This window comes from Aspergillus luchuensis, chromosome 3 (genome assembly GCF_016861625.1).
Source record: "Aspergillus luchuensis IFO 4308 DNA, chromosome 3, nearly complete sequence".
Taxonomy (NCBI): Eukaryota; Fungi; Ascomycota; class Eurotiomycetes; order Eurotiales; family Aspergillaceae; genus Aspergillus; species Aspergillus luchuensis.
The window spans coordinates 4,177,214-4,200,674 of record NC_054851.1 but is presented as its reverse complement, the minus strand read 5'-3'; the positions used below and the strand labels follow the sequence as shown (position 1 = coordinate 4,200,674).

The 23,461-nt window shown below is 50.5% G+C and overlaps 11 protein-coding genes across 11 annotated transcripts; 5 read left to right on the top strand and 6 right to left on the bottom strand.

Moving 5' to 3' along the window:
- Window positions 1–1,382: 1,382 nt before the first annotated feature.
- AKAW2_31406A (uncharacterized protein) lies at window positions 1,383–2,736 on the top strand (the record flags this gene model as incomplete). The annotated part of the gene is made up of 6 exons (XM_041688028.1): window positions 1,383–1,532; window positions 1,579–1,695; window positions 1,743–1,933; window positions 1,983–2,105; window positions 2,151–2,231; window positions 2,295–2,736. The coding sequence occupies 6 exons, from the start codon at window positions 1,383–1,385 to the stop codon at window positions 2,734–2,736; spliced, it is 1,104 nt and encodes a 367-aa protein (XP_041541853.1).
- An 840-nt stretch (window positions 2,737–3,576) lies between these two features.
- Window positions 3,577–4,302, bottom strand: AKAW2_31405S (carbonic anhydrase; the record flags this gene model as incomplete). The annotated part of the gene is made up of 2 exons (XM_041688027.1): window positions 3,577–4,211; window positions 4,290–4,302. The coding sequence occupies 2 exons, from the start codon at window positions 4,300–4,302 to the stop codon at window positions 3,577–3,579; spliced, it is 648 nt and encodes a 215-aa protein (XP_041541852.1).
- Window positions 4,303–4,919: 617 nt separating this feature from the next.
- AKAW2_31404S (uncharacterized protein) lies at window positions 4,920–6,305 on the bottom strand (the record flags this gene model as incomplete). Its single annotated transcript, XM_041688026.1, has 5 exons — window positions 4,920–5,107; window positions 5,165–5,330; window positions 5,392–5,693; window positions 5,747–6,069; window positions 6,115–6,305. 5 exons carry the CDS (start codon window positions 6,303–6,305, stop codon window positions 4,920–4,922), a joined length of 1,170 nt encoding a protein of 389 aa, XP_041541851.1.
- Window positions 6,306–6,721: 416 nt separating this feature from the next.
- Window positions 6,722–8,848, bottom strand: SRB4 (mediator of RNA polymerase II transcription subunit 17; the record flags this gene model as incomplete). Its single annotated transcript, XM_041688025.1, has 3 exons — window positions 6,722–7,992; window positions 8,043–8,428; window positions 8,493–8,848. The coding sequence occupies 3 exons, from the start codon at window positions 8,846–8,848 to the stop codon at window positions 6,722–6,724; spliced, it is 2,013 nt and encodes a 670-aa protein (XP_041541850.1).
- A 691-nt stretch (window positions 8,849–9,539) lies between these two features.
- On the top strand, window positions 9,540–10,067 carry AKAW2_31402A (3CxxC-type zinc finger protein; the record flags this gene model as incomplete). Its single annotated transcript, XM_041688023.1, has 1 exon — window positions 9,540–10,067. The coding sequence occupies one exon, from the start codon at window positions 9,540–9,542 to the stop codon at window positions 10,065–10,067; it is 528 nt and encodes a 175-aa protein (XP_041541849.1).
- A 178-nt stretch (window positions 10,068–10,245) lies between these two features.
- Window positions 10,246–11,908, bottom strand: AKAW2_31401S (oleate hydratase; the record flags this gene model as incomplete). The annotated part of the gene is made up of 2 exons (XM_041688022.1): window positions 10,246–11,317; window positions 11,367–11,908. 2 exons carry the CDS (start codon window positions 11,906–11,908, stop codon window positions 10,246–10,248), a joined length of 1,614 nt encoding a protein of 537 aa, XP_041541848.1.
- Window positions 11,909–12,649: 741 nt separating this feature from the next.
- On the top strand, window positions 12,650–14,208 carry AKAW2_31400A (uncharacterized protein; the record flags this gene model as incomplete). The annotated part of the gene is made up of 3 exons (XM_041688021.1): window positions 12,650–12,787; window positions 12,847–14,002; window positions 14,057–14,208. The coding sequence occupies 3 exons, from the start codon at window positions 12,650–12,652 to the stop codon at window positions 14,206–14,208; spliced, it is 1,446 nt and encodes a 481-aa protein (XP_041541847.1).
- An 842-nt stretch (window positions 14,209–15,050) lies between these two features.
- Window positions 15,051–17,286, top strand: AKAW2_31399A (putative heat shock trehalose synthase; the record flags this gene model as incomplete). Its single annotated transcript, XM_041688020.1, has 6 exons — window positions 15,051–15,107; window positions 15,168–15,574; window positions 15,618–15,893; window positions 15,950–16,414; window positions 16,464–16,573; window positions 16,625–17,286. The coding sequence occupies 6 exons, from the start codon at window positions 15,051–15,053 to the stop codon at window positions 17,284–17,286; spliced, it is 1,977 nt and encodes a 658-aa protein (XP_041541846.1).
- An 819-nt stretch (window positions 17,287–18,105) lies between these two features.
- Window positions 18,106–18,438, bottom strand: AKAW2_31398S (uncharacterized protein; the record flags this gene model as incomplete). Its single annotated transcript, XM_041688019.1, has 1 exon — window positions 18,106–18,438. The coding sequence occupies one exon, from the start codon at window positions 18,436–18,438 to the stop codon at window positions 18,106–18,108; it is 333 nt and encodes a 110-aa protein (XP_041541845.1).
- A 903-nt stretch (window positions 18,439–19,341) lies between these two features.
- PFK1 (ATP-dependent 6-phosphofructokinase) lies at window positions 19,342–21,799 on the top strand (the record flags this gene model as incomplete). The annotated part of the gene is made up of 3 exons (XM_041688018.1): window positions 19,342–20,082; window positions 20,140–20,601; window positions 20,651–21,799. 3 exons carry the CDS (start codon window positions 19,342–19,344, stop codon window positions 21,797–21,799), a joined length of 2,352 nt encoding a protein of 783 aa, XP_041541844.1.
- A 128-nt stretch (window positions 21,800–21,927) lies between these two features.
- AKAW2_31396S (NAD(P)/FAD-dependent oxidoreductase) lies at window positions 21,928–23,268 on the bottom strand (the record flags this gene model as incomplete). Its single annotated transcript, XM_041688017.1, has 1 exon — window positions 21,928–23,268. One exon carries the CDS (start codon window positions 23,266–23,268, stop codon window positions 21,928–21,930), a length of 1,341 nt encoding a protein of 446 aa, XP_041541843.1.
- Between the last annotated feature and the right edge of the window lie 193 nt (window positions 23,269–23,461).

The window sequence follows — 23,461 nt, the reverse complement described above, 5'->3', positions numbered from 1 at the left end:
GCCCCTGAACGCCCTACTGATGGACTAGTAGGTGCCCCTGCAGGAAATTAGCCGCCATCCACTGGTTATCTATGATCCAAGGATAACTAGTAGTGGGTTAGTTTCTTCCATCGGGCAATTAGCCAAAGAGAGGATGTCAATTGTCAATCCCGCGCAGATGGGAGCCGACAGCTCGGGTTCCCCGACTCTTCTCTTGGGACGGATGGAGAGGTAAGAAGTCTATTTATTTGTTTGTGTGCGTAAGTCATCGACCCAGAATTGGATGCCTTGGCAGCTTTCCGGTCAACCTCCATACCAATCGGCAAGAATTCCTTGATTGGCGCTCGGTCGCAAGCAGTGGGGATGAGGGCAATCGGAATTCCCTGATGGCGTTTGGACGGGACAGGCGTTTCCTGTCTAACTGGATGTAGGGAATCGATTGCGAGTCTGTCCTACTGTGTTGCAAGCTAGCAGTTGCCCGACGAGTCATGCTTTCTCCCTGCAGCGCTCGTCGTTTCCTAATCAATTCCTTCCATCCGGTTGGGGGGACCCAGTTTTTGTTGCTTTAGTGCGTCAGACTTGCAATTGCGGGGACTACCTTTAGGGTTCCCGGCGATTATCGGCAATTCCATCTCCCCTTCAATTTTCTCTTGCGAAGCGCTTTCTTTATCCCAGGTTATGTTGCCAATTCAATAGTCAGAATAGCTGGACTCTTAGCCTCTGTGGCAAATACGACCTCCACGCAGTAATGCTCAAATGAACGTGGAGTGGACATCTCGCTTAGAAGCCGCCAAGGCGCCGAAGACCACTTCAGGACAATCGCTATCAGTAATTTCCCCGTTCCTCCCCTGCGGCCAAATGAGGGTCGCAGAATGTTCGACCCTCTCCGTTTTCAGGAGTTCTAGATTGGCAGATCATGGCGACAGCGGTGTGTCATCCGAGGGTACGCATGCTGTTGGCAGTCCTGATCCACCCTCCGGGAAAACCTTTGCATCGCACCAGCGAGTCAGGGCATCGACTTTAGCCTGTCGGACGTTAGCGCAACTGTGGGGACGCATGAATACAGTTAGATGGGCTCCGTTTGTCAAGCCAAACGGGCGATCACTTAAGGTTTAGATAGCAAAGGGGGGCTCTCGTATTCCCGGCTACCGAAGTGGAAGAGATGGCGACTCCGTGCCACGAGCCATAGTTGTCTCGGCGTGCTCGACGATATCCCTAAAGAGTGTTAGACCAGGTACTAGCAGGAATTTCATCGCAGCTGCCATGATGGCGGCGACTTAACATAACCGTATTAACTCCCCACTCATGTCCACTCCCCCATGTTGCCTCAAATTTATGTCTGACACCCATGTCCTTGTCTGCACCACAAGGCTGATATTGACTCTGCTTTCAATCGTGACGCCATGGCCATCTACGGTGGTGCAGCGCCTTCGCTGGCGGGCAGTGTCATCATGTTGACGACGCTGGCGTTATTGACTTATGGCCTGCGGGTTTACTGCCGAGTGACCAGGAAATCATGGAGTGTGGAGGATTGGATCATGACGGCTGCATTGGTGGGTTGGGAGCCTCGAAGGTCTTACTGGTGGCTAATTTTCCAAGGTGCCTTTCGCCGTGCTAGTAGCTGGATGTCTTGGTGGTGCTTTCAATGGCATTGGTATTCGTGATTCTGTATTGGCAGAGCCACAGAATGTCAAATACCAAGGAGAAGGACAGAAGGTAGGAATTGTGCAAATACGTTCAGCTACATAGGACTGACTCTCCAGTTTTTCCTCATTTTCGAAGTCGGTTACTGTTCTGCCATTATTCCCATCAAGCTCAGTATCAGCTGGATGTTGATCCGAGTGGCCGAGGGTCGCAAAGCGTACCTCTACGTGCAATACGTGGTGATTGTTGTCTTTGTGCTGATGAATATCATCGCATTAATCTTTATTTTGATTAACTGCATCCCTGTTGAGTACGACACCCGACCTTTCTGAGCGTAACAACCGATGTTGACTTTACAGGGCGGCCTGGGATACCTCACTACTCGCCAAGGGAGGACACTGCCAACCATCCTACGTGTTGGCCGATGTCTACTACGCCTGCACGGCTGTTAACATTCTCACTGACTGGGTGACGGCTTTCATGTACGGTCACTTCCAGCTATTATCGAATTTCACTGACTAAAGCAGGCCTGTACCTCTCCTATGGAATGTCCAACTGAACCGCAACACCAAGATTTCGATTGTCGGCCTAATGGGCCTGGGTGTCTTGTAAGAACAATTTCTTATTCATTTACGCCCTGGTGAGCATGAACTAACTAATGGTCTCCACAGCGCCTCTATGTCCGCCTGCGTCCGTCTCAAATACACCGTCGCCCTAACCAGCCAATCCAACTACCTCTACAGCGTCACCAACGTGGTGATTTGGGGATTCGCCGAAAACGCCCTGGGCATGATCGTCGGCAACGTCGCGACGCTGCGCCCACTATTCCGCATCCTCCGCGACCGCAAGACATCGTCGAACAACCGATACAACTCCCGGGGATACTACAGCTCTCAGCGCACGGGACCGGCAAACCTGTATTCTCGCAATTACGAGCTGGCTGAGCAGGGAAAGCACACCAACAAGATCACCACTACCTCGGTACCCGATCATACGCGACGACCTAGTCAGATGAGCGATGGAGATAGTCAGAAGCAAATTCTTGCGGGCGGAACTCCTCCGGGCGATACGGATATTCTTGTTAGTCGGCAAGTTATTGTGGCGTATGATTAGCATTGGGAGGTTGGTTTGCTGGATGGTTGGAGTTGGGGTCTCTTATACTACGTTCTTTGCATAAATTTCCTTTATGTTTATAACTATAAATTCTACAAAAAAAGTCACATATAGAGGTTCAATATTTTTACAAGCATGAGTGGGCTCATAGAAGCAGGGTAAGATTTTTAATTTATTGCTGGGCTAAGCAACGCCAAGCCTTAACGGCTGCAGTGGGGGACGCAATATATGCGCGAGTCAGACAACATTTTAACATCACTCGGGAATGTGATACATCATACGATCAGGTTTGCACAGCGTGGTGAGTTAGATTATTCTTTGCTTGTTCTGTCGTCTTCTTGTCCTTGTTCTAGAAGTTGATTAGCCTGTATGGTACTACTGGTACTTTGTGGGGTGGCACCACCGCGAACTGCTCTATATTTGCTACTACTATTGTTACTATCTCACATTCCGCAGTAACAAGTTCACTCCATGAATTGATTGACAACAAGAGATTGTTCTGCGAAGCTTGCTTTATTTATATATTCTTTGATATCCTGCAGAGTATGTATATCATATATACTTGTGTCGATTGGGCATCATACTATTCCTGTACCCCAAATACGACTTTGGAAACCTAATCACACCATATTAGATAGTATAACCAGCCTCTTTTGGACAATCAGCAGGCACTAAACTGGCTCTATCATGATATCATCAGATCCTGCTAGCATCTTGAACTTAGTAAGTTGTTCTCACTTCTCCACTAACTTTCTAATGCATCCATGAAATCTATCCAACCACCCCATAGTATACAATATAGTACAACTTAAAATCCACCCACTCACAAACAACTCTACTCTATTCAACCTCCAACTCCCTCACCACCCCACAACCCACATCATAAACCACCCCATGAACCTGCACTTCCCCCCTCTCCACCGCCTCCCTCACAACCTCCATTCCCTTCAGCACCTTCACCCCCTCCAACACATTCAACTCCACCAACCTGACCCCCCTCTCATACTCCCCATGTATTCCCCCCAACTCACTCGCATGCCTATCCCTAACCCTCTTCACTGGCCTCAACCACGCATCCAGCACACTCTGATCCCCCTTTCCCTCCTGAGAAGAAGAACTAGCAAGGACAGCCCCAACCCCCCCACAACACGTATGTCCACAAACAACCACATGCTTAACCCGTAAATGACACACCGCGTACTCCACCACCGCAGCGCAATTCACATCCTGGCTATTCACCACGTTGGCGATGTTGCGATGCACGAAGACGTCGCCTGGATTTAGATCGAGGAAAGTGGTCTCCGGACACCGTGAATCGGAGCATCCTATCCAGAGGATTTGAGGGTGTTGGGCGCGCGCGAGGGTAGGGAACAGGGAGGGGTTTTGGAGGGTGGTTTTTGCGGCCCAGAGGTGGTTGAGGGTTAGGGCTTTGGTGTATGTATCTCCTTCTTTTTTAGAGGCTTGGGGTGTGAGGTCTGTGTGGTTGGTTGGTTGGTTAGTGAGGAGGCGAGGGATAGATGGAGGGAGGGAGGGAGGGAGGGAGGAGGATGTACCTGTGACGGCCATGGTTGGTGGGTGTATACCTAGTGGTATATTGTATGGAGGTTGACGTTGGAAGTTGGTATAGATGGAATGTGGTGATGACTTGGTAGTATGTAGCAAAAGACTGACGATGAGGAATGAACTAAATACTTATTTACTACTCATACAGAGTGCTACATAACTTTCCTCCTTTCAGAATGGGATACTGCCAAGTAAGCATGCCGTATACCCGTCCCCTTTCCATCCATCATCTATCACCAGATGATCTAGATTGCATGATATGGATCGATATATACACATGACACTACCTTACAGCGCATAATCTCTACGTCCGGCACATCCCATTCGTCCATACACTCAGAGCACAGACTTGTTGCACGATCGGTGAGGCATATACACACTCCATCTGTAGAGATATGATATGCGAAAAGGGATGAGCATGAGGGATTAATATACAGATATTCAAGGGATATACTTCCGAGGTAATTCTGGATCAATCTATCGGCTATTGCGGAAATATAAATAGTAGTTGTGATGCTCTTATCAGGTCGATAAGGAGATGAAACGCTAGTGTTCGGGTGTGTCGGCACTGTCGGGTTGTTTCAGGGTTGATATCTCCCCCATCTGACACAAAGTGTACATTACTCTATCTGCTCGTTCAACCAGGGATCTTTGAGGAGCTCTCTTGCCGTCTTTCTGTCCTCTGGACGCCACTGGAGTATCCCCCTCATGAAATCTAAAAACATCTCCTTATTCCTGCCTTCGAGAAACTGTTCTGATGCATCTAGCCCCCCTGTCTGCGGTATGGTTATGTCTTGTTTCCAATTCCCTGCTTGGTCTTCAGTATCTCACGCTAGACAACTCAAGACACGCAAATGTAACTTACCATCTTCAGTAAAGAATTCATGACTTCGTTTTCCACGCTTGAGCATATCTGACGGGGGAGGTCCTATGAGACCGATCACCTCTGCCAGATGCGCACGGGTAGAGTACCCTTTCCCGTCGGGGTCATTTCCATTGAACATATGCTTTCCTTCGAATAAATCCCAAATCTAGTCAATTCGCGTTAGTACCCTCACGACAACAATAGTAAGGAATGAGAACGTAACATACCATAACACCCACATTCCAGATATCAACGGGATAGCTCCACTCGGTCATCAACATTACCTCCGGTGATCTGTACACATTCGGCTGGGCATCGTGATCTTGCTTCTCATCACCTCGTACTGCAGATCCAAAGTCACTCAAGACTGCGCGTCCAAAAACCCTGGGTAGTTCGAAACGCCGGGAAGCATATACTGGTGCGCTATTTACAAATTTGCGGGGTGAAGGGCTGTCCATTTCAGCTTTGGTGAAGGCTTCGAGTATGGAGCTGTCTGCAATTTCTTGCAGAATGTTATCGCTTTTGATACCTTTTTTAAGTCGTCAGCATTCATCTCCCTTGTTAATAACAGGGCTGGTGTACCTGTATGAACAAGCTTGCATTCAGTGTGCAGGTAATCAAGTGCAAGGAACATCTGCATGAGACCGGCTTTGAGCAAATCTTCGGTGAAGCGATGTGTGGGATTTCGATAAAGTAGATGACGAAAGCTCTCCCACATGGGCTGCTGGACGAGACAGTGATGATTGCCGCCATTGCGAGAAATGGTGAATAAATCAAGAGCTGTTCTCACGTGCGCATGGCCAGGGTGGGATGACTTGTGCTCTTTCAAGTGATTATAGATTCTGAACTCTTCTGCGTTGTCTTCATCTCGAGTGTGAACTTTCAGTGTCACATATCGATGGCCCCTGGATATATTAGCAGATGAATTGCCACATCTGGATCCGACCTACTCGAGATCACGGGCGAGCCATGCAGTTGAAGTAACGCCAAATCCCAGCTTGCCAATGACTTGGTATTTGGAGGCAAAAACATCACAGATATTCACGGGATAATATTGCCCCTTCTTGAATCCATCGAATCGCTCTTCATCAAGTATCTCCGCCGCAGGAATTGTGTCCCATCCGCTGGTCGGGAAACACATGGGACGGGATGGAGCCCTGCGGAAAGAGTTTCTGACCAACCTCAACAGTGACGCCATCTGGAAGTAAGAAGGAACAGAGTGATATGAGAGTCCGTGACTCTGATGAAGAGGATGGGAGGGTGTATGTAGTTGCGGAATAACTGACCCCAACAATGCATATGGCTGCAAGCTAATGCACCACGTGAAAGCATCCCTTCGTCCCGCGTCTGCGAATCCCTTTGGGGGTCATCCAGGCTATTTACAGGTAGATTAGATTTGTGGAAGTTTGGACATTCACATATTTGTGCCAGTTATTGGAATATTTTGTCATGGGTATCAATACATAAAACACCTATCTGTCCAGGAAATCGCCACACATGCTCCGATTCTATCTTGAGGGATATTCCTTCGTGCTCAGCATACAGGACGGCAGCTGCTTATGACTGGTCCCGCGACACCTCAGCCACAAACTCCATCAAACCAGGCTTAGAAGGCGTCTGGTCCGATGTCCATGTCTGAGACTGCAAACTCGGTGCCTTGGTGGCGCCCGATCGGCCAAACCCTTCAAGTCCTCGAAGCGGAAATGTTTCCACCTTCAACTCCTCCCGTGACAAGCTAATCTTCAGCTTCTTACTTCGGCCAGTATTTGACAATGCCAGTAGTTCCCCGTGGTGTGGGTATGCCGCCTCCCAGGTCAATTGCTTATCCCCCTCGGCGCCCTCTTTCTTGGTGTTTTTGGCCGTCTTCGAGCCTTGAAGCGCGATGGCCGACACGATGTCCAATTTCACGAAATGCATGAGAGCTGCGGCTGCTTCATTCTGCAACCCAATCCGACCGGGAGGCTGCACTTCGGGATGGTGAGGAAGGTCTATGGAAATGTCGTAGTGGGTGCCAAAAGGCGGTGATACCGGGTTGGTACGGATTTTCACGCGGAAAGAGCTCTGAGGGGTGATCAAGTGGCCGGAAAATGTCGATTCGAAGGGCATCAGGAACTGTTGCACCAGACTCTCTACCTTCGGAACAGCCTGCACCTTCGGGAGGCTGACAGACGCAAAAGGCAGGGCGTGGAAATCACGCTCGACTCCTGCAGCGCGGAGAACCCGGTATATATCATTCATAAATAATTCCAGCCACCTGACGTGCGAGCTGTGTTGGAGATAGGCCATGACGGGGCGCAAGAGCTGATACTCGGGGGTGTGCCGACGTTTCTGAGAGAGCGGGGGCGGCGGTTGAGTCCTGCGTCGCAGGTTCTGGCGATGTGCATACGCCAGCAGGATCCGAATGGAATGAGAAAGCCCATTGGCAAGGACATCGTGTTCTGTTGACTCAATCTTGTCTTCGTCGGGCGTTTCACGGTCGGCATCTACCAGATCCAGCAAGATCTCTTGCTCTTCGGATATCGGTACACGGACCAGGTTTTGCCGAGTCGTCACACCCTGACTTCCCATTATACGTGCTTCGCGCATCAATTCGTGGAATAGCTCCTCCTCGTACACTGTGTCGCGTGCTTGCAAGATCCTGCGCTCAACCGAAGCCGCATCGGAGATCGGATCCGGCATTTTGGAGCATCCCGTGAGTTGTCCGCGGTGCTTCACACGCACCCGAACAGTTCTCGTCTTCTGTGGTGCCAACCCCTTATCCAGTATTAAGCTTCCATTGTCAGCCCTTCGTAGAGCAGCAAGACCCCGGTCGCGGAATATAGGCGTAGCTATACAATGCAGTCAGCAAAATTCCAACGTAAGGACGTAGCAATCCTACCTTCCAAAAACCCATATTGTACTCCCAGCGCAGTTCTCTCGCGAGGCAACCTGCAGACCTTCCATCCCTTCTCCTTAACCGCCAGCACCTCATCCCAGTACTTCGTCTCCGAAGCGACCTCTTCTTCCAGTCGTGTCGCCGAATTGAGCAATTTATTCGCAGCAGCATTGAAGTTCTGCGCCCTCCAGCCCCGCGACACAGTCTTAACATCCTGCACAGCGGCCTCCGACTTCGGCGGCGGTTCCACAATCTCCGCATTCAAGGACCCCAGCGGCGCAACCTGCTTCAAGAACGTCGACATAGAAGTCTCCGCCTGACGAGGGGTATGCTTAGAAAGCAAAAGCGAAACAAAATCTAAAGCGAACAGAGCTTCCATATGCGCCTGCCTTCACCCGTAGCAAACCATTAGCTCCGTTGCCCACTTATTGTCAACAGCAGACACCTACTTACATAGCGAACTGCAGGATCTCGGCCCGCCGCTTGTACAATGTTTCCAGACGCTCGGTCGAGTCCACATCCTCGGCAGGTTTATCATCCACGTCTTCCTCCTCCCATGGGTCCCGGTTCTTGTCCTCTTCGATCTTGGCAAGCAATGTCTCTTCGTTCACGTCGCGGAAGGATCCCCATCGGGCGTTGATTTGGGCGATCTCGATTGGGAGGGTGTCGGGGCGGTCGGGCTTCTCCGTGAGCGGGCGTAGAGGAAGGCTGAAGGAGTCGGCCATGGTTGTGGTCCGCTGCCGGAGAGCAGGTTGAATTGAAGGTATACTATTGTTTGATAATGGAGTGATGGTGACGGATGATCGCATTGCTGATAGGAGACACGTGACTGCTCTGGAGCTAGGGGCTAGTCCGGATATGGACTGGTGTGGATGGTGGGTCTGTATGCCTCAGGAAGAAACCCCTATGGATATAGTGCCATTGGATATATTTCACTTTAGGGTTTCAGTTGCTTCATGCACTATCACTAGGTTATCTGAATAGAACTTGATGTATCCTGAGCAATGTCAGATAGCCCTTATTGTCTAAACAATGCTCGGGTCCCTCTCCCTAAGGCATAACCGGTGGCAGCTTCATCGGCGATAGCCAACTCGATAAGAATATGATATCCTAAGATGCTTCAGTATAGCCATTATTCGAAAAGCAAAGCCTTAGATATGTTTTCCTCGCTGTGAAATACTGTTTTATATTTTTATGCATATTAATTGGACCAAATCAGACTATGAACAAGCCAATCATATGCGAAACCTAGCCACCCCGATACTACAGCCGGAGAGAGATACCTATAGGTGGAACACACATGCGATACAAGCACATCACATGCCTTCTCGCAACTAACCAATACACCCCGCTTCTGCCTGAACCTGTCAATACATACAGTTGAAGAGCGCTTCACGAACACCAGATCTCCAGTCTCCATCAGCCTGAATATCCCCTTCAAGAATCCCATCAGCAGCCATCGCCTCCACACACACTCACTGACAGCTACACCCGTCCAACATGCCCTCCCGCAAATCCAAATCCAACCCCAAATCCAACCTCCCCCGCAACCGCTGGTCCATGTACCCAGCCCTGCACAGCGACGTCCTCAACCACCTGAGCTCCTCCCTCCCAATCACCTCGCTAACCTTCCATCCCTTCGACGACGCCACCAGCAGCAGAAAAGAATACGACACGAACATCATGGGCCGTTTCGTCTGCTCAAACGACTCATGCACGTCAACCGGCTGGACGAGCAAGAAGATCGCCATTACGATCCGGCTGTACTCAGGGGACGAGTACAATGCAAGGGTGTATCATCAGCGCTGTAAGAAGTGTAATTCGCTTAGTCGGCCATTTTTGGACGAGGACAGCTATGCGGAGAGGATTGCGTATCGCATGAAGAAGTGGTATGGGGTTGATGTGGAGAGGCCTGTGTACGATGAGAGGAAGAGGACTAAGCCGCATAATAGGGAGTTGTGTGAGGGGTGTAAGGCTGGGAGGTGTTCGTTTGCGGAGGGGGTGTGGGATGAGGATGATAGTTGGTAATGGGATTGGTATTTGGTCAGTCTGGTGTTATATCACATTAAGTAGGAGCATGGGATATTGAGCGATATTAGCAATGACAGACATGATACAGTTTGCTTGGGTACAGAGTTCCCAGTAACTATGAAGCAATACAGCGATAAAACATGTACTTCACTGATCCTAATTTTGAAGGTATCGACTAAGCACCTCCAAGCAAATCAAAAACAGATAACAAGAGGTGTCGTTCAATCTTGGGAGGATGCTTGTTCAGCTTCATAGCTGAGAACACAGCCATCTGGGCACCGCGCACGCTATACTCCATACTCAAAGTCGTATCGTCCTGAATCTCAACATACTGTCCCACCAAGGCCAAATTCTTGCTCTGGGAAGGCATGACTTCAGGGCGGAAGTCATGACGACGGGGCATCAGTGGTGCCGTGGCCATGGGCATCAGAACAGGCTTTGTGATCGAGTTCGGGAGTATGTCATCCACTGGCATTCCTAGCTGGGATAGCACCTCGGTTAGAATCTCCTTGCCGGAGCAATGACACATGGGCTTGTGGACAAAGTTTCCAGTCTTCTCGGGATGCAGCCCATAGCCCCAGAATACATCGACGGAGGAGGGCTGGTCAGAGCATACGGGCTGACGCGGAACGCTGATGCTAAGGCCCCAGTTGCTGTCAGAGAAGGAAAGCAGAGCCCCCGTGCCGGGCTTGTTGTTGGTTAATTTCTCGTAGCGTTCCATAAAGTCGCTGTTGCGGAGGGTGACGGTGAAAGACTCCAGAGTCGACTGGTCAACGTTGTTGTGGAAGTTGAACGGGTTTCCATAGTCCGTAGAGGCCTGCATCAGGTCGATCCACAGGGCCCAGTCATCATCCAGGAACTCTTTGTCATGCTGGGGTACAGGATTCGGGGCCTTGTCGTTTGTTCCCCTCTCAGTTGCAGAAGTTGTTGATCCAAGGGTAACCATCACAAGGTCCTCGGGCCGCACATCAATGGTCTTTTGTTCGCCGTTATCTTTGAGGATGATCCCGGAGACGGTAGTCTGGGCCTCTTTCGGGTTCATTTGCAGGCTTGTGACCTTTGCGTTGAAATGGAAGTCGACTCCCTGCGATTTCAGATATGATTCGATTGGCATAACAACTGACTCGTAGATTGTATACTTGGTTCGATCCAAAGCTTTCACGTCATTCAAGCGTTCAATTTCAGCCAGATGTTTACATAGACATCTTCTGAACTCTGCCAGGCTGTGCCATGGCTGCATAGCGAAGCTGTATACTATCAGCCTTGTAACAGTGGTAATTCGTAGTATCAACCTACGTAGTAGACCACAGCGTCCAAAAGTTGGTCTTGAAAAATGCCTCGTCGAAAGCGTCCTGGATGGCTTTCTCTCCGAGAATACGCTCATTTTCAAGCATCAATTTGATTAGTTCCATTCGATACTTAGGTCCAATCTGGAGACTTTTGGAGTGGAGGCATTCTGGGCCTTTATCTCCATGCTTTATGAGACGTGTTGGCGCTGCTCGTTTGGGAGAAGTTGCTCGGTCAAACTCCTTAATGCTATCAAGGAGTGACTGCTTTGGATTGTCGGCGCTGGGAACAAGGGAAAGAAGGTGCTCTACGCATCGATCATGGAAGTAGGGCAGGCTTCCAGTGTACAGAACGTAACCGTTCTCTGCATCGCCGCAACTTTTTATGCCGCCACCTGCGTGGGAGTGCACATCAAGGATATGGATGTTCGCTGCAGGAACACCCGCGTCATGAATGAGGTGGACTGCACCGGCCAGTGATGATATTCCACTGCCTATGAGCCAGGCCTGCGTGGTTTTTGGGTCCCGCTTCAATCCGTTTCCGCGGTTCATCTTGAATATATTGATTACTTCTTATCCTCAGTCGTTGTTGTTCGATGATATAAAAAGATACAAGGGAACTAACTAACTGTGTGAGAATAATTGTACAATCGTAGACTATGTACTGAGCATGTTTGGATATTAGTGGGAAGTGGTTGCAATACTCTTGATTGCTCAGAAGCCACAGTGTCATGATATCATCACGAAGAACCGACTGTCATGAGACGGGATGCAGTATCACGAGAAACCGGAGTACAAACAGCATAATCGGTGCACCCAAAGGATGGTATTTATGACTATTGGCCGGAAGGTGTCTTCCATTTCCGTCAGCCCAGGAGAGCTGTCTAGCAGATCCCTCCACGTGTGGGAAGGGCCCGCGGTTAGGGAAACCTTAAGTTGTGCAGCTTCGTGATCTAGGCAGAGCCATCCATGGCGGGATCAGCCACGTCTAATGGAACGTCGGGGTTGCGGCATGACAAAGCCGTCAAATCGTATGATTTGCGTCAAGCAATTGATACGTTGCACGACTGCAGAAGATGTGAACGTCCTAGTGGCCAGCTTGGAGACGTTTCCATGTCACCTATGTAGGTCTTCTCATCTACCAGCAAAACAGCGACTGTCTGTTGGCACTTGACAGAATGTACAGATAAGTAGGTTCCCATCTCCTGCTGTATGGTTGGGGCTACAAATTCCTTGTCGATCTGATGATTTCCATGGTGAACCAACCGAGGTTGTGTAACCAAAATCTCAGCCATGCCTTTCCTGTCATATGCCCGTGCGCTGGAACTGAGGAGGCAATTGCAAGGAACCAGAGCTGAGGTTATCTGTATCGGGTGCGATGATTATGCGACAAGCATTCGCCGATGGAGTGATACCTGCGAAAAAGAAGCTGTATGTGACTACTTTCACTCTCCTCCTGGCCGCTTGAATATAGTTCTGACCAAGCACAGGGTGCCGTTGTACGTGTAGCAAGTACAGCAGAAGTGGCTGAGGTGGTCCGGTTCTGCCGGAAGCATCACATCGACTTCGTGGTCGAGGCTGGTGGACACTCCACCACCGGGGCTTCTTCGTCGCATGGGGGTGTGGTAATCAGCTTGGCTAAGATGCGCAAGGTCTTGACAGACCCTGCCTCTGAGACGGTGTGTGTCCAAGGAGGCGCGACCTGGGATATGGTCAATGACTCAACTGCTCCTTACGGGCTAGCTGTGGTAGGCGCCATCGCCAGTCACGCTGGGGTGGGCGGGTCAACATTAGGAGGTGGCTCCGGATGGCTAACAGGGCAGTACGGCCTGATTGCAGACCAGCTGGTGGGTGTCAAGGTGGTCCTGGCCGACGGCACCATTGTTGAAGCATCAAACGAGGAGAACCAGGACCTATTCTGGGCGATGCGCGGAGCTGGACAAGCTTTTGGTATTGCTACTGAGTTTGTATTCCGTGCCCACAAAGTCCGAGACACGTTTTTCGGAGGGGTGATAGAGTACGATGTGGATACGCTACCAATGCTTGTCGATTTTGCGAACGAGTTCGATCGACGTCAGGATCCGAACAGTGGCTTCCACTTTGGATTCGCACATTCACGAGATGAGAAGCAAATGGTATTGCGGGCTGTGGTTTTCTACGACGGGTCTGCGTATCAAGGCGGATTATTTTTTGGACCCATCCTATATCAAAACCCTCTGATGACCCCTCTGACCAATCATACTGGCATGAGGACGTATATAGAGATGAATTCAGTTGCTAATGTCGACCCGGTGCCAGAAGGCCGCAAAAGCATCAGTGGTGCCAACATCATGCGACCGCTCGAGACAAGTCTTTTGCAAGATCTTTACAGTCAGTTCGTTGAGGCTCTGCATGCGTACCCTCGTATGGAAGATAGCGTGTTGATGTTCGAAATTCTACCATACAAGAAGACTGTGGAGGTTCCTGTTGAAGAAACTGCGTGTGCCAATCGAGGGCCTTATTACAGCGCCCAGCTCTTATTATGCTGGCATGACTCTGAGCTGGATGCGAAGATGCATGCTCTTCAACGGAGTATTATCTCCAAGATCTTGGAAGCGCAACGAGGCATTCCTGATGATCATGGTGTGGCATGTCCCAATCTTGCAGGTAAGTAGCTATGATAAAGCTGTGCATAAAGAGCTCTCTTGCTAATGTCTGTAGGACATGACGTTAGTGTCGAGAAACTGTACGGTTCTAACCTGCCTCGATTACAGAAGCTGAAGAGGAAGTATGATCCACATAATGTATTCCGCAAGTGGCATGATCTACTTGCACCAGCAAAGTCACATGTAGAGCAGACGGACAAATCTTAGTATCTGAGTTAACCTATTCAAGTGAGGGTTGTGCTAGTCTGGTGAGAATTGAATAACAAGGTCGCTTCATCGTCACAAAGAACGACAACGCCGGTCTTCACTCCCCGGATTGTGTACTATGTCAGGCAACCCAGGATGTAGAGGATCGTCAGTGACTGAAAGAGCAGGCACATTGGTCGGTAATTAAGTCTGTATTTTGCCTCGAGGCCATCTGGAGAGTTAGGCCATTCCTAGCTGCCCTGGGAAAGGCCTGCTCATTTCTCCGCGGGCTTTGTTGATTTCTGGATATACCTCATTTTAATTGTCGAGAGAGGAACTATAACGGACTGCTATAGCCATTTCACTCTCTACTATGTATGATGCTCTCATTGTATGCAAGTATAGATCTCAGGAACATACTTCGTTTCCATCATCAGTCTCTTGGAACTTGCAAGGAATGTATGAAGGCCCTACTCGGCCGAACCAAACACCTACTTCCGAGTTGATGCCGTTGCCGGCCGGATAATACGCGACTGTTCCTTCCAAGCGAGAGGTCTGAATACCGTATGTCGTACTCCTTGTCATACGATAGGCACAAAGCAGTTAAAAGAATTGTTAATAGATGTCATTTATGCGTCAAGCGAGAGGGGGCGTCTTTGGTCCTCTGGGACGCCGAAAGTTTCCCCGCTCCAGGCCCGGCGTTCGGCAACAACAGCCCATGTAGGGTTGTACGGAAAGCAATCCGGAAGGCAAAAGCACGTATAGTAGAGGGTATAAAAGCGTTATGATCTGTTGATTTTCCATGGTGAGTATGATCGGTCATGATAGTATTGATCAATATAAGGTTCTGATTAACAGAAGAAATGAGTTCCATTAGCTCAGATTTCGACGCAGAGTCCTGGTCAGGAAGGCCACTAAATGTAGGGTGAAACATTGCTTCCTAGACATGACCATGAGTTGCTGATGAAGAAAACTACTAGGTCATATACGCTGGACTTACAGAGCTCATCAGCGATAATTCCAGCGGAAGAGTTGCAATTGCTATCCGGAACCTGACCGATCTGGTCGACTTTCTAGTGTGTACTTGGCATGCTCCGCGTCCAAATGTTTCAGACTATGCAACCGACACCATCATCACGGAGCTGAAAAGGTACAGGGAAAAGCATTCCGAAAAGATAATTAGCGCTGCTCTGCATCAGTCTCTTGTCTATAGATGCCCGTCGCTATGCTCGCGACTATGGAGCGAACTCGACATTGTCCCGTTGGTTTTGGACCATAAGGACCGTGAAAGACAGCATAATGACCAGGGCGAGCTGACAACGTTTGCCGGGTGGCATAAGAAGGAGCTCGACGAGCGAGCAGATTCAATGGTGCGGAAGTGTATCCGGTTAGTATGCCTAGGTGGTAGTTGCCAATGCTTACTTGTGTAGTTCTTTTGGTATTGGCCATGTGCTGCACAATCGTATAAATTTCGATGGTTCAGTGGATGTCGACAGAGGTTACCATGTACACCTTGCCAGTGCGGAAGACTATGAGAAGACGGTTGATCCTGTCACATGGTCTTTAGCTCAATGTTTCGCCCAGGATCTGAGGGAAAGGGAGGTGAAGGTCGCTTTCTTCAGTATGACCTGTCAAGGCAAGCCTGATGTTCCGACCAGACATGCCTTGTCAAGGTTTACCGAGAGCGTCGGGGTTCATGTAAAATGGTATGACTCTTATATCCTGGAGCTGGTTACTTGTGATTCTTACATCGTTCTTACAGGTTTGTGCCGAAGCCACGTCCAGGAATGATTCCCCTCATTCGAAAGATGCAGGACACCCTGGAAGGACTAGGTGATTCCCTGTCAGATATCACCATCAACGATGAGCTACTTATCCTCGACTTTGCGTACTCTAACGCCAGGAGATACTGGTTGTGCGAGAATGGGCCCCTCAGACCTCGTGCGGAGGGAGGCGTCGACGTAGTGATTATTGACAGTGCGCCGCTCTTAACATTGGCTCTCCTGTCCAAGCAACAAGATCCCGAGCGGCCAGTCATTTTTGAGAGCAGTCTCCAGCCCCAGGGAGAGTCACTAAATGATCCCAATAGCCCGCAGTCCCGAGCGTGGGACTTCATCCGAACCCGGCTAACCCACGTGGACTTGGTTGTGTCGCTACTCCCTAAGGAGCTTGCGCCGCGTATAATGCCAGAGGAGAATGTTGGTTATATGTCATTCTCTGTTGACCAGTACTGTCTCCACCCTTCTATAGCTTGCAGGCATGCTGATGCAGTATAGACTCGATGGTCAAAACAAATCCCTAACTGACTGGGACATCGGCTTCTACGGTCGTGAGTTCAGCTCTCTATGCAGAACGTTCCAGATGACCATTATACGCTATCCAGAGGGTAAGATCCCTAAACCCGGCCCTTTAGCCATACTAAACTCCCATGCGTTAGAGCAATACATTCTCCACCTATCCCAATTTCGACCCGGAGACGGAACACTCTGCCTTCTCCACGCATACCAGAAGTTCTGCGACATCTACACCAAAGAGCATCCAAGCTGCCAAGTCCCCAAGCTCCTAATCTGCCACCGCGGGCCATTCCGAACCCCCGAAAGTACCGTTTTCTACGACGCAGCAATGTCCCAAATCGACAGCAGTGAGACTCTATCTGCATCCGTCTGCATCGTCCCTATCGGAGCCGTCGATCAAATGTGGAACGTCCTCCTCACGAACGCAAGAGCACTCGTTCAGCTGTCCACTCTTCATGGGATCCCAGAGTTGCTTCTCGCAGCTATTCAGAGGGGGACGCCTGTTGTTGCTGTTCGGGAAGCCGAGCTGTTTCCTTTTGTGCATGAATCGGAGAATGCTATCTTGGTCGACAAGGGGGAGGAGGAGGAAATTGCTCGGTGTATTTTGAGGATTTTTAGTGTTGATAGGGTGTCTCGGGGGAAGGCAGGAGCGGGGTTTAGGAGGCTGTCTGATGCGAATACTACGGTTGGGAATGCGGTTGGTTGGTTGTATTTGGTGTCGAAGCTGTCGAAGGGAGTGAAGTTCAAGCCGAGGGGGAGAGATATATTTGGGTTGGCGAGGGAGGAGACGGAGTGTAGTTACTAACTAGTTTACATGAGGATCTAAGTGAGATCGATATATATATATACTAACTATGATGGCTGTTGAAGGTATGAATATCCCGCAGTGTAGTTAAGATTGATTATATATATTTAAACAGGGAGTTCACAGCCAGGACGATCATGATGTAATAATGTACTTACTATTAACGGTTCAGACCCACCACTTTTGAGGTGTTGCTTATCATTGTCTCATGATTGTAATTTTGTGCCAGAGCATATCCACGATGATCACCACTATTATAGATATCATACATATATAAGAAATTGAACACTCACTAATAGGGTATGAAAATACCAAAACAGTAAATCGCGCACTTCGTAGATTCATTACTAAGGTGGACTTTTTTGATTGTAACTACTAAGCGGCCCATGTGATTGGCCAATGTGTCAGAGGTGGGCCTAGTGGATCCACTACAGCTTCGGATCCAGAAAAAAAATTGTATGCTTTCCCCATCACGAACCACACCGTGAGAGGTAAGAACCTTCAAAAGCAAAAAGTAAAGCCCAACGCGGGGCTCGAACCCGCAGCCTTGAGATTAAGAGTCTCACGCTCTACCGATTGAGCTAGCCGGGCTTGCTCGTTGGAAGATGCTGGGTAAAGAGGGTATAACAGGGGAATGGGAGGGTTGAGTGGTTCGTGCAATGTCAGAGGAAATGTTCACATGATAGCGAAAGGGCCAAGGGGGTTCCGAAAGGTGTGGGAATATGCGGGTATCTAATTCTTAGTGAGAATGTTAGTAGGCATATGTGAATTGCGTGTCTTTGTCTCCGAGCACTGATGGCTGATCAACATGGATGGGTGTCAGCTAGCAGGGTGTTTGCCTAGTACTGGCGAAGGCTTTGTGTCTGGTGTGGTGTATATGGTGGTGCCATGGATCTTGTGATAGTCCAGAATTTCATTGAACCTGGGAATTTCGTTGCAAGATGATTTGGTTGTACTGGCATGCTGTTTGAGCAGGGGTAGAGATACACCGCGCCACTTGCTGTGTACGAATCGTGTCACCCGTGTTGCACCACAGTCTCGGCGGGATAGTGCCACTGTCGAGTGTGTAGCAGCATTCCTTTGACGAACTCTCATGCTCCCGATCAAATGCACAAGGATGAATGAGCAAATGTACACAGTATATGATTGCATTCAGCACTCTATACAGCGGTACTTTGTAGCTGGAGGTGACTATGTTGTCATATCTCCACCGCCAAACCGGGCATTGGGGGTGGACCACAGGGGTCCGGCAGTGGAAGAACTTCAGCGTAACATCATGCATGAGTAAATATCCAGATATCATGCACTCAACACTTTGCAGGGAGTTTTGAGGTGAGATGAAAGAAGCAGGAGGAGTCTTCATCATGCCACCTCTCTCCTGACAATTTTCAGGTACTTAATTGTATAGCAGGTAATCGTTCAATCAGCGACAAGGGATTAGGGGCGTGTCTGCTTGTTTGGGACTAGCGTGTTTAGCTATCACGTGCAGCACGGGCCCTAACCCATATATCACGTGAAATGTCCCGCACTAGTCCCGATCCAGCAGAGGCGGTGACATCAGGTTGTGGTTTTGCAGACTGAAAGAGGAAATGGCCGGAGGAAGAACATTCCCTGCTACTCTTTATTCATTATGACTGGAGTAGCATCTGCCAACATTGCAGCCTGCAGCAAGGTCACCCGGTCGATCGGCATTCGAACAGCATCTAGCCCATTCACCTGCAGACCAGGGAATTTTTCATCCCCCCGGTGGTGGGCAATTAGTTTACTTTTGTTACAAAGGAATTAAATAAGAAAGGTATTTGTATAGCGGGGCAGTGACGGCCGGAGTCAGTGACGTACTGGTTGCCCACACCCGCTTTTTCTCACCGGCACCTGCGCTGCTCTTCTCCCCCACCCTTTCAAACACCAAGTTATCTCTTTGCCTCTCCTCTTCTCTCCATTACTCCATTCTTTCCTTCTCCAGCTTTTGTTTTCTAAATACCTTCTTGTTCAGCTGTTGCTCATCCCCGAACAATTGCTGAACACCCTCCCCCCCCACATAATCCCCATCGCACGATGGCTCCCACCCAAGCTCCCGTGCAACCGCCCAAGAGACGCCGTATCGGTGTCTTGACCTCTGGTGGCGATGCTCCCGGTATGAACGGTGTCGTCCGGGCTGTCGTCCGGATGGCCATCCACTCCGACTGTGAGGCCTTCGCCGTCTACGAAGGTTACGAGGGTCTCGTCAATGGCGGCGACATGATCCGTCAGCTTCACTGGGAGGATGTCCGCGGCTGGTTGTCCCGCGGTGGTACCTTGATCGGTTCCGCCCGCTGCATGACCTTCCGTGAGCGCCCCGGTCGTCTGCGCGCTGCCAAGAACATGGTCCTGCGTGGCATCGACGCCCTCGTCGTCTGTGGTGGTGATGGCAGTTTGACTGGTGCCGACCTATTCCGTTCCGAGTGGCCCGGTCTGTTGAAGGAATTGGTCGAGACGGGCGAATTGACCGAAGAGCAGGTCAAGCCATACCAGATTCTGAACATCGTCGGATTGGTGGGTTCGATCGATAACGACATGTCCGGCACCGACGCTACCATTGGTTGCTACTCCTCCCTCACTCGCATTTGTGACGCCGTCGACGATGTCTTCGATACTGCCTTTTCCCACCAGCGTGGATTCGTCATTGAGGTCATGGGTCGTCACTGCGGTTGGCTGGCCTTGATGTCCGCTATCAGTACCGGTGCCGATTGGCTGTTCGTGCCTGAAATGCCGCCCAAGGACGGATGGGAGGATGACATGTGTGCTATCATCACCAAGGTGGGTTAGATCGGAGACTCGTGAAGAGCTATCAGAGGCATCGCTAACTCCCTGCAGAACAGAAAGGAGCGTGGAAAGCGCAGGACGATCGTTATCGTCGCCGAAGGTGCCCAGGATCGCCATCTCAACAAGATTTCGAGCTCGAAGATTAAGGATATTCTGACGGAGCGGTTGAACCTGGATACCCGTGTGACTGTGTTGGGTCACACTCAGAGAGGTGGTGCTGCCTGTGCCTACGACCGCTGGCTGTCCACGTTGCAGGGTGTTGAGGCTGTCCGCGCGGTGCTGGACATGCAGCCTGGGGCCCCGTCCCCGGTCATCACCATCCGCGAGAACAAGATCCTGCGCATGCCGTTGATGGACGCCGTGCAGCACACCAAGACGGTCACCAAGCACATCCAGAACAAGGAGTTCGCCGAAGCTATGGCCCTCCGCGATTCGGAATTCAAGGAGTACCACTATTCATACATTAACACCTCCACGCCCGACCACCCGAAGCTGCTCCTCCCAGAGAACAAGGTATGTCGAAACATTGGAAATCGTTGGGTACTGAGCTAACAGCTCGCAGAGAATGCGCATCGGTATTATCCACGTTGGCGCCCCCGCCGGTGGTATGAACCAGGCTACTCGCGCGGCCGTTGCCTACTGCCTGACTCGCGGCCACACCCCCCTGGCTATTCACAACGGTTTCCCCGGTCTCTGCCGGCACTATGACGACACTCCCATCTGCTCTGTGCGCGAGGTGGCGTGGCAGGAATCGGACAGCTGGGTCAACGAGGGTGGTTCGGATATCGGTACCAACCGTGGTCTGCCCGGCGATGACCTCGCGACGACAGCCAAGAGCTTCAAGAAGTTTGGCTTTGATGCGCTGTTCGTGGTGGGTGGATTCGAGGCGTTCACCGCCGTCAGCCAGCTTCGCCAGGCGCGCGAGAAGTACCCGGAGTTCAAGATCCCCATGACCGTGCTGCCGGCAACTATTTCCAACAACGTGCCGGGCACAGAATACTCGCTGGGTAGCGACACCTGCCTTAACACACTCATCGACTTTTGCGACGCCATCCGCCAGTCGGCCTCGTCTTCTCGTCGCCGTGTGTTCGTCATCGAGACGCAGGGTGGCAAGTCGGGTTACATCGCCACGACGGCTGGTCTGTCCGTGGGCGCGGTGGCCGTGTACATTCCCGAGGAGGGCATCGACATTAAGATGCTGGCCCGCGACATTGACTTCCTGCGTGACAACTTTGCGCGCGACAAGGGAGCGAACCGCGCGGGTAAGATCATCCTGCGCAACGAGTGCGCGTCCAGCACGTACACGACGCAAGTGGTCGCCGACATGATCAAGGAGGAGGCCAAGGGACGCTTTGAGAGCCGTGCGGCGGTGCCGGGACACTTCCAGCAGGGTGGCAAGCCGTCGCCGATGGACCGTATCCGGGCGCTGCGGATGGCCACCAAGTGTATGCTGCACCTGGAGAGCTATGCGGGCAAGTCTGCGGATGAGATCGCGGCCGATGAGCTGTCTGCATCGGTCATTGGCATCAAGGGCTCGCAGGTGTTGTTCTCGCCGATGGGCGGAGCAAACGGACTGGAAGCGACCGAGACGGACTGGGCGCGCCGCCGGCCCAAGACGGAGTTCTGGCTGGAGTTGCAGGACACTGTGAACATTTTGTCTGGCCGGGCGAGTGTGAACAATGCGACGTGGAGTTGCTACGAGAATGTTTAGCGCAGTAAGCAGCGATAAACGCCTAGACATAGAGTCAGGCTATGATGATGAAAGGTTATGAGCATACCGAATTAAGTACAATACAAAGTAACATTTGAATGATAGCAGTACCCAGTAAAGGTAGTAGTCTATTTAAACACATACCCCTTCGCCTTCCAAATAAAATAATCCCTCCCCTTAGCCAACCACACCATAAAACTAACCAACACCCACCCAAACGCCTGCCCTGTACCGCCAGAACTTCCCACAGGAACCACCATCATCACATCGTTACCTTCATCATACGTCTTCCTCCCACCACCACATCTCCACCATCCCCTCCCCTTAGCCCCCTTCCCAACACCATTAATATTACCAATATCATCCACCAAATTCCCCACCACCACTCCAGCCATCTCATCCGCCTTAAACGACAACTTTTGCGTATGAGTGGTAATATCCCCCGCCGCATACACCCCCTCGACGCCGGACACTTTCAATTCCGAATCCACCCTCACCCAACCACGCTCATCGAGCACTTCCCGGGGTATATAAGAACTATTCGGCAAGACTCCGATAGTCGGGATGTAGATATCCGTCTCGAGAGTGTCCCCGTTGTTAAGTTTGAGTTCATAACCCCCTTCTTCTTCTTCTTTAGAAGAGACAGAAATGACCTTCCGATCTGTGAGGACTCGCACGCCTTTCTTAGTGAGGAGGGATGTGGCTGTTTCGCTGGCAGAGGGTTTCAGGGTAGGGAGAATGCGTGGGGTGGAGGAGATGAGGGTTATTTCTTTTTCCTTATCCTTCTTGTCTTCTTCTTCTCCTTCGGAGGAAGAAGAAGAAAAAGAGGGGGTGGTGATGAGATCACCCAATTCCCCCGCGATTTCTACCCCAATAGGGCCAGCACCAATTACTGTGATTCTTTTTGCGGTGGAGATGGTGGTCTGGGCAGATTTGATCGCCTCCGTGATGGTGGTGGTAGATGTGGGGGATAGTTTGAAGGGATATATCTCGCCATTTTTACCATCCTCACCGGGGAATAATGGTTCCGTTGACGAAGCAGATGGTGTACTTCCCGACGCGATAACCAAATAATCGTATTTGATTTCTCGCAGTGTCTTCTTGTTACTCTCAGTGTCATTGACTTCCTCAACATTTAGTAACTTGTTCTCGAAATTGAGCGATGTCGCCCGTCCTAGGATGAATTCGAAGACATCCGGAGAGTATTTTGCAAACCCATCGGCGATCGGGATGAGGTATTGTGACTCTGTGAACGCGGTTGGTTTGGTGAGGATGCGTGGGGCTGCGATGGCCCAGTAGAAGGATGGGTGAGGGTTGATGAGGAGGATTTTGATTTTTGTGCCCTTGCCCTTGTTGGTGGTAGTATTGTTGGTTGTGGTGAAGTGTGAGAGGAGGGAGTGGGCGGTGGTGAGGCCGGCGATGGAGGCGCCGATGATGGGGATTGTTATTGTGTCAGGTTGGGAGGTCATTGTGGTGGTATACCAGTTCTTAGGTAGTTGGTGTGGTGGGATGTAAAAAAATAGGATTAAAGTAGATTAAAGTAGTAGTGGCTACTGCTAGTGGATTCTTATACTTTGAGAGTTTGTCAGACATTCCCGCTGCTTGATAAGCGCCGTGCCGATCTGCACAACTCAACTAAGTATTAGCAGTAAGATTAACTAT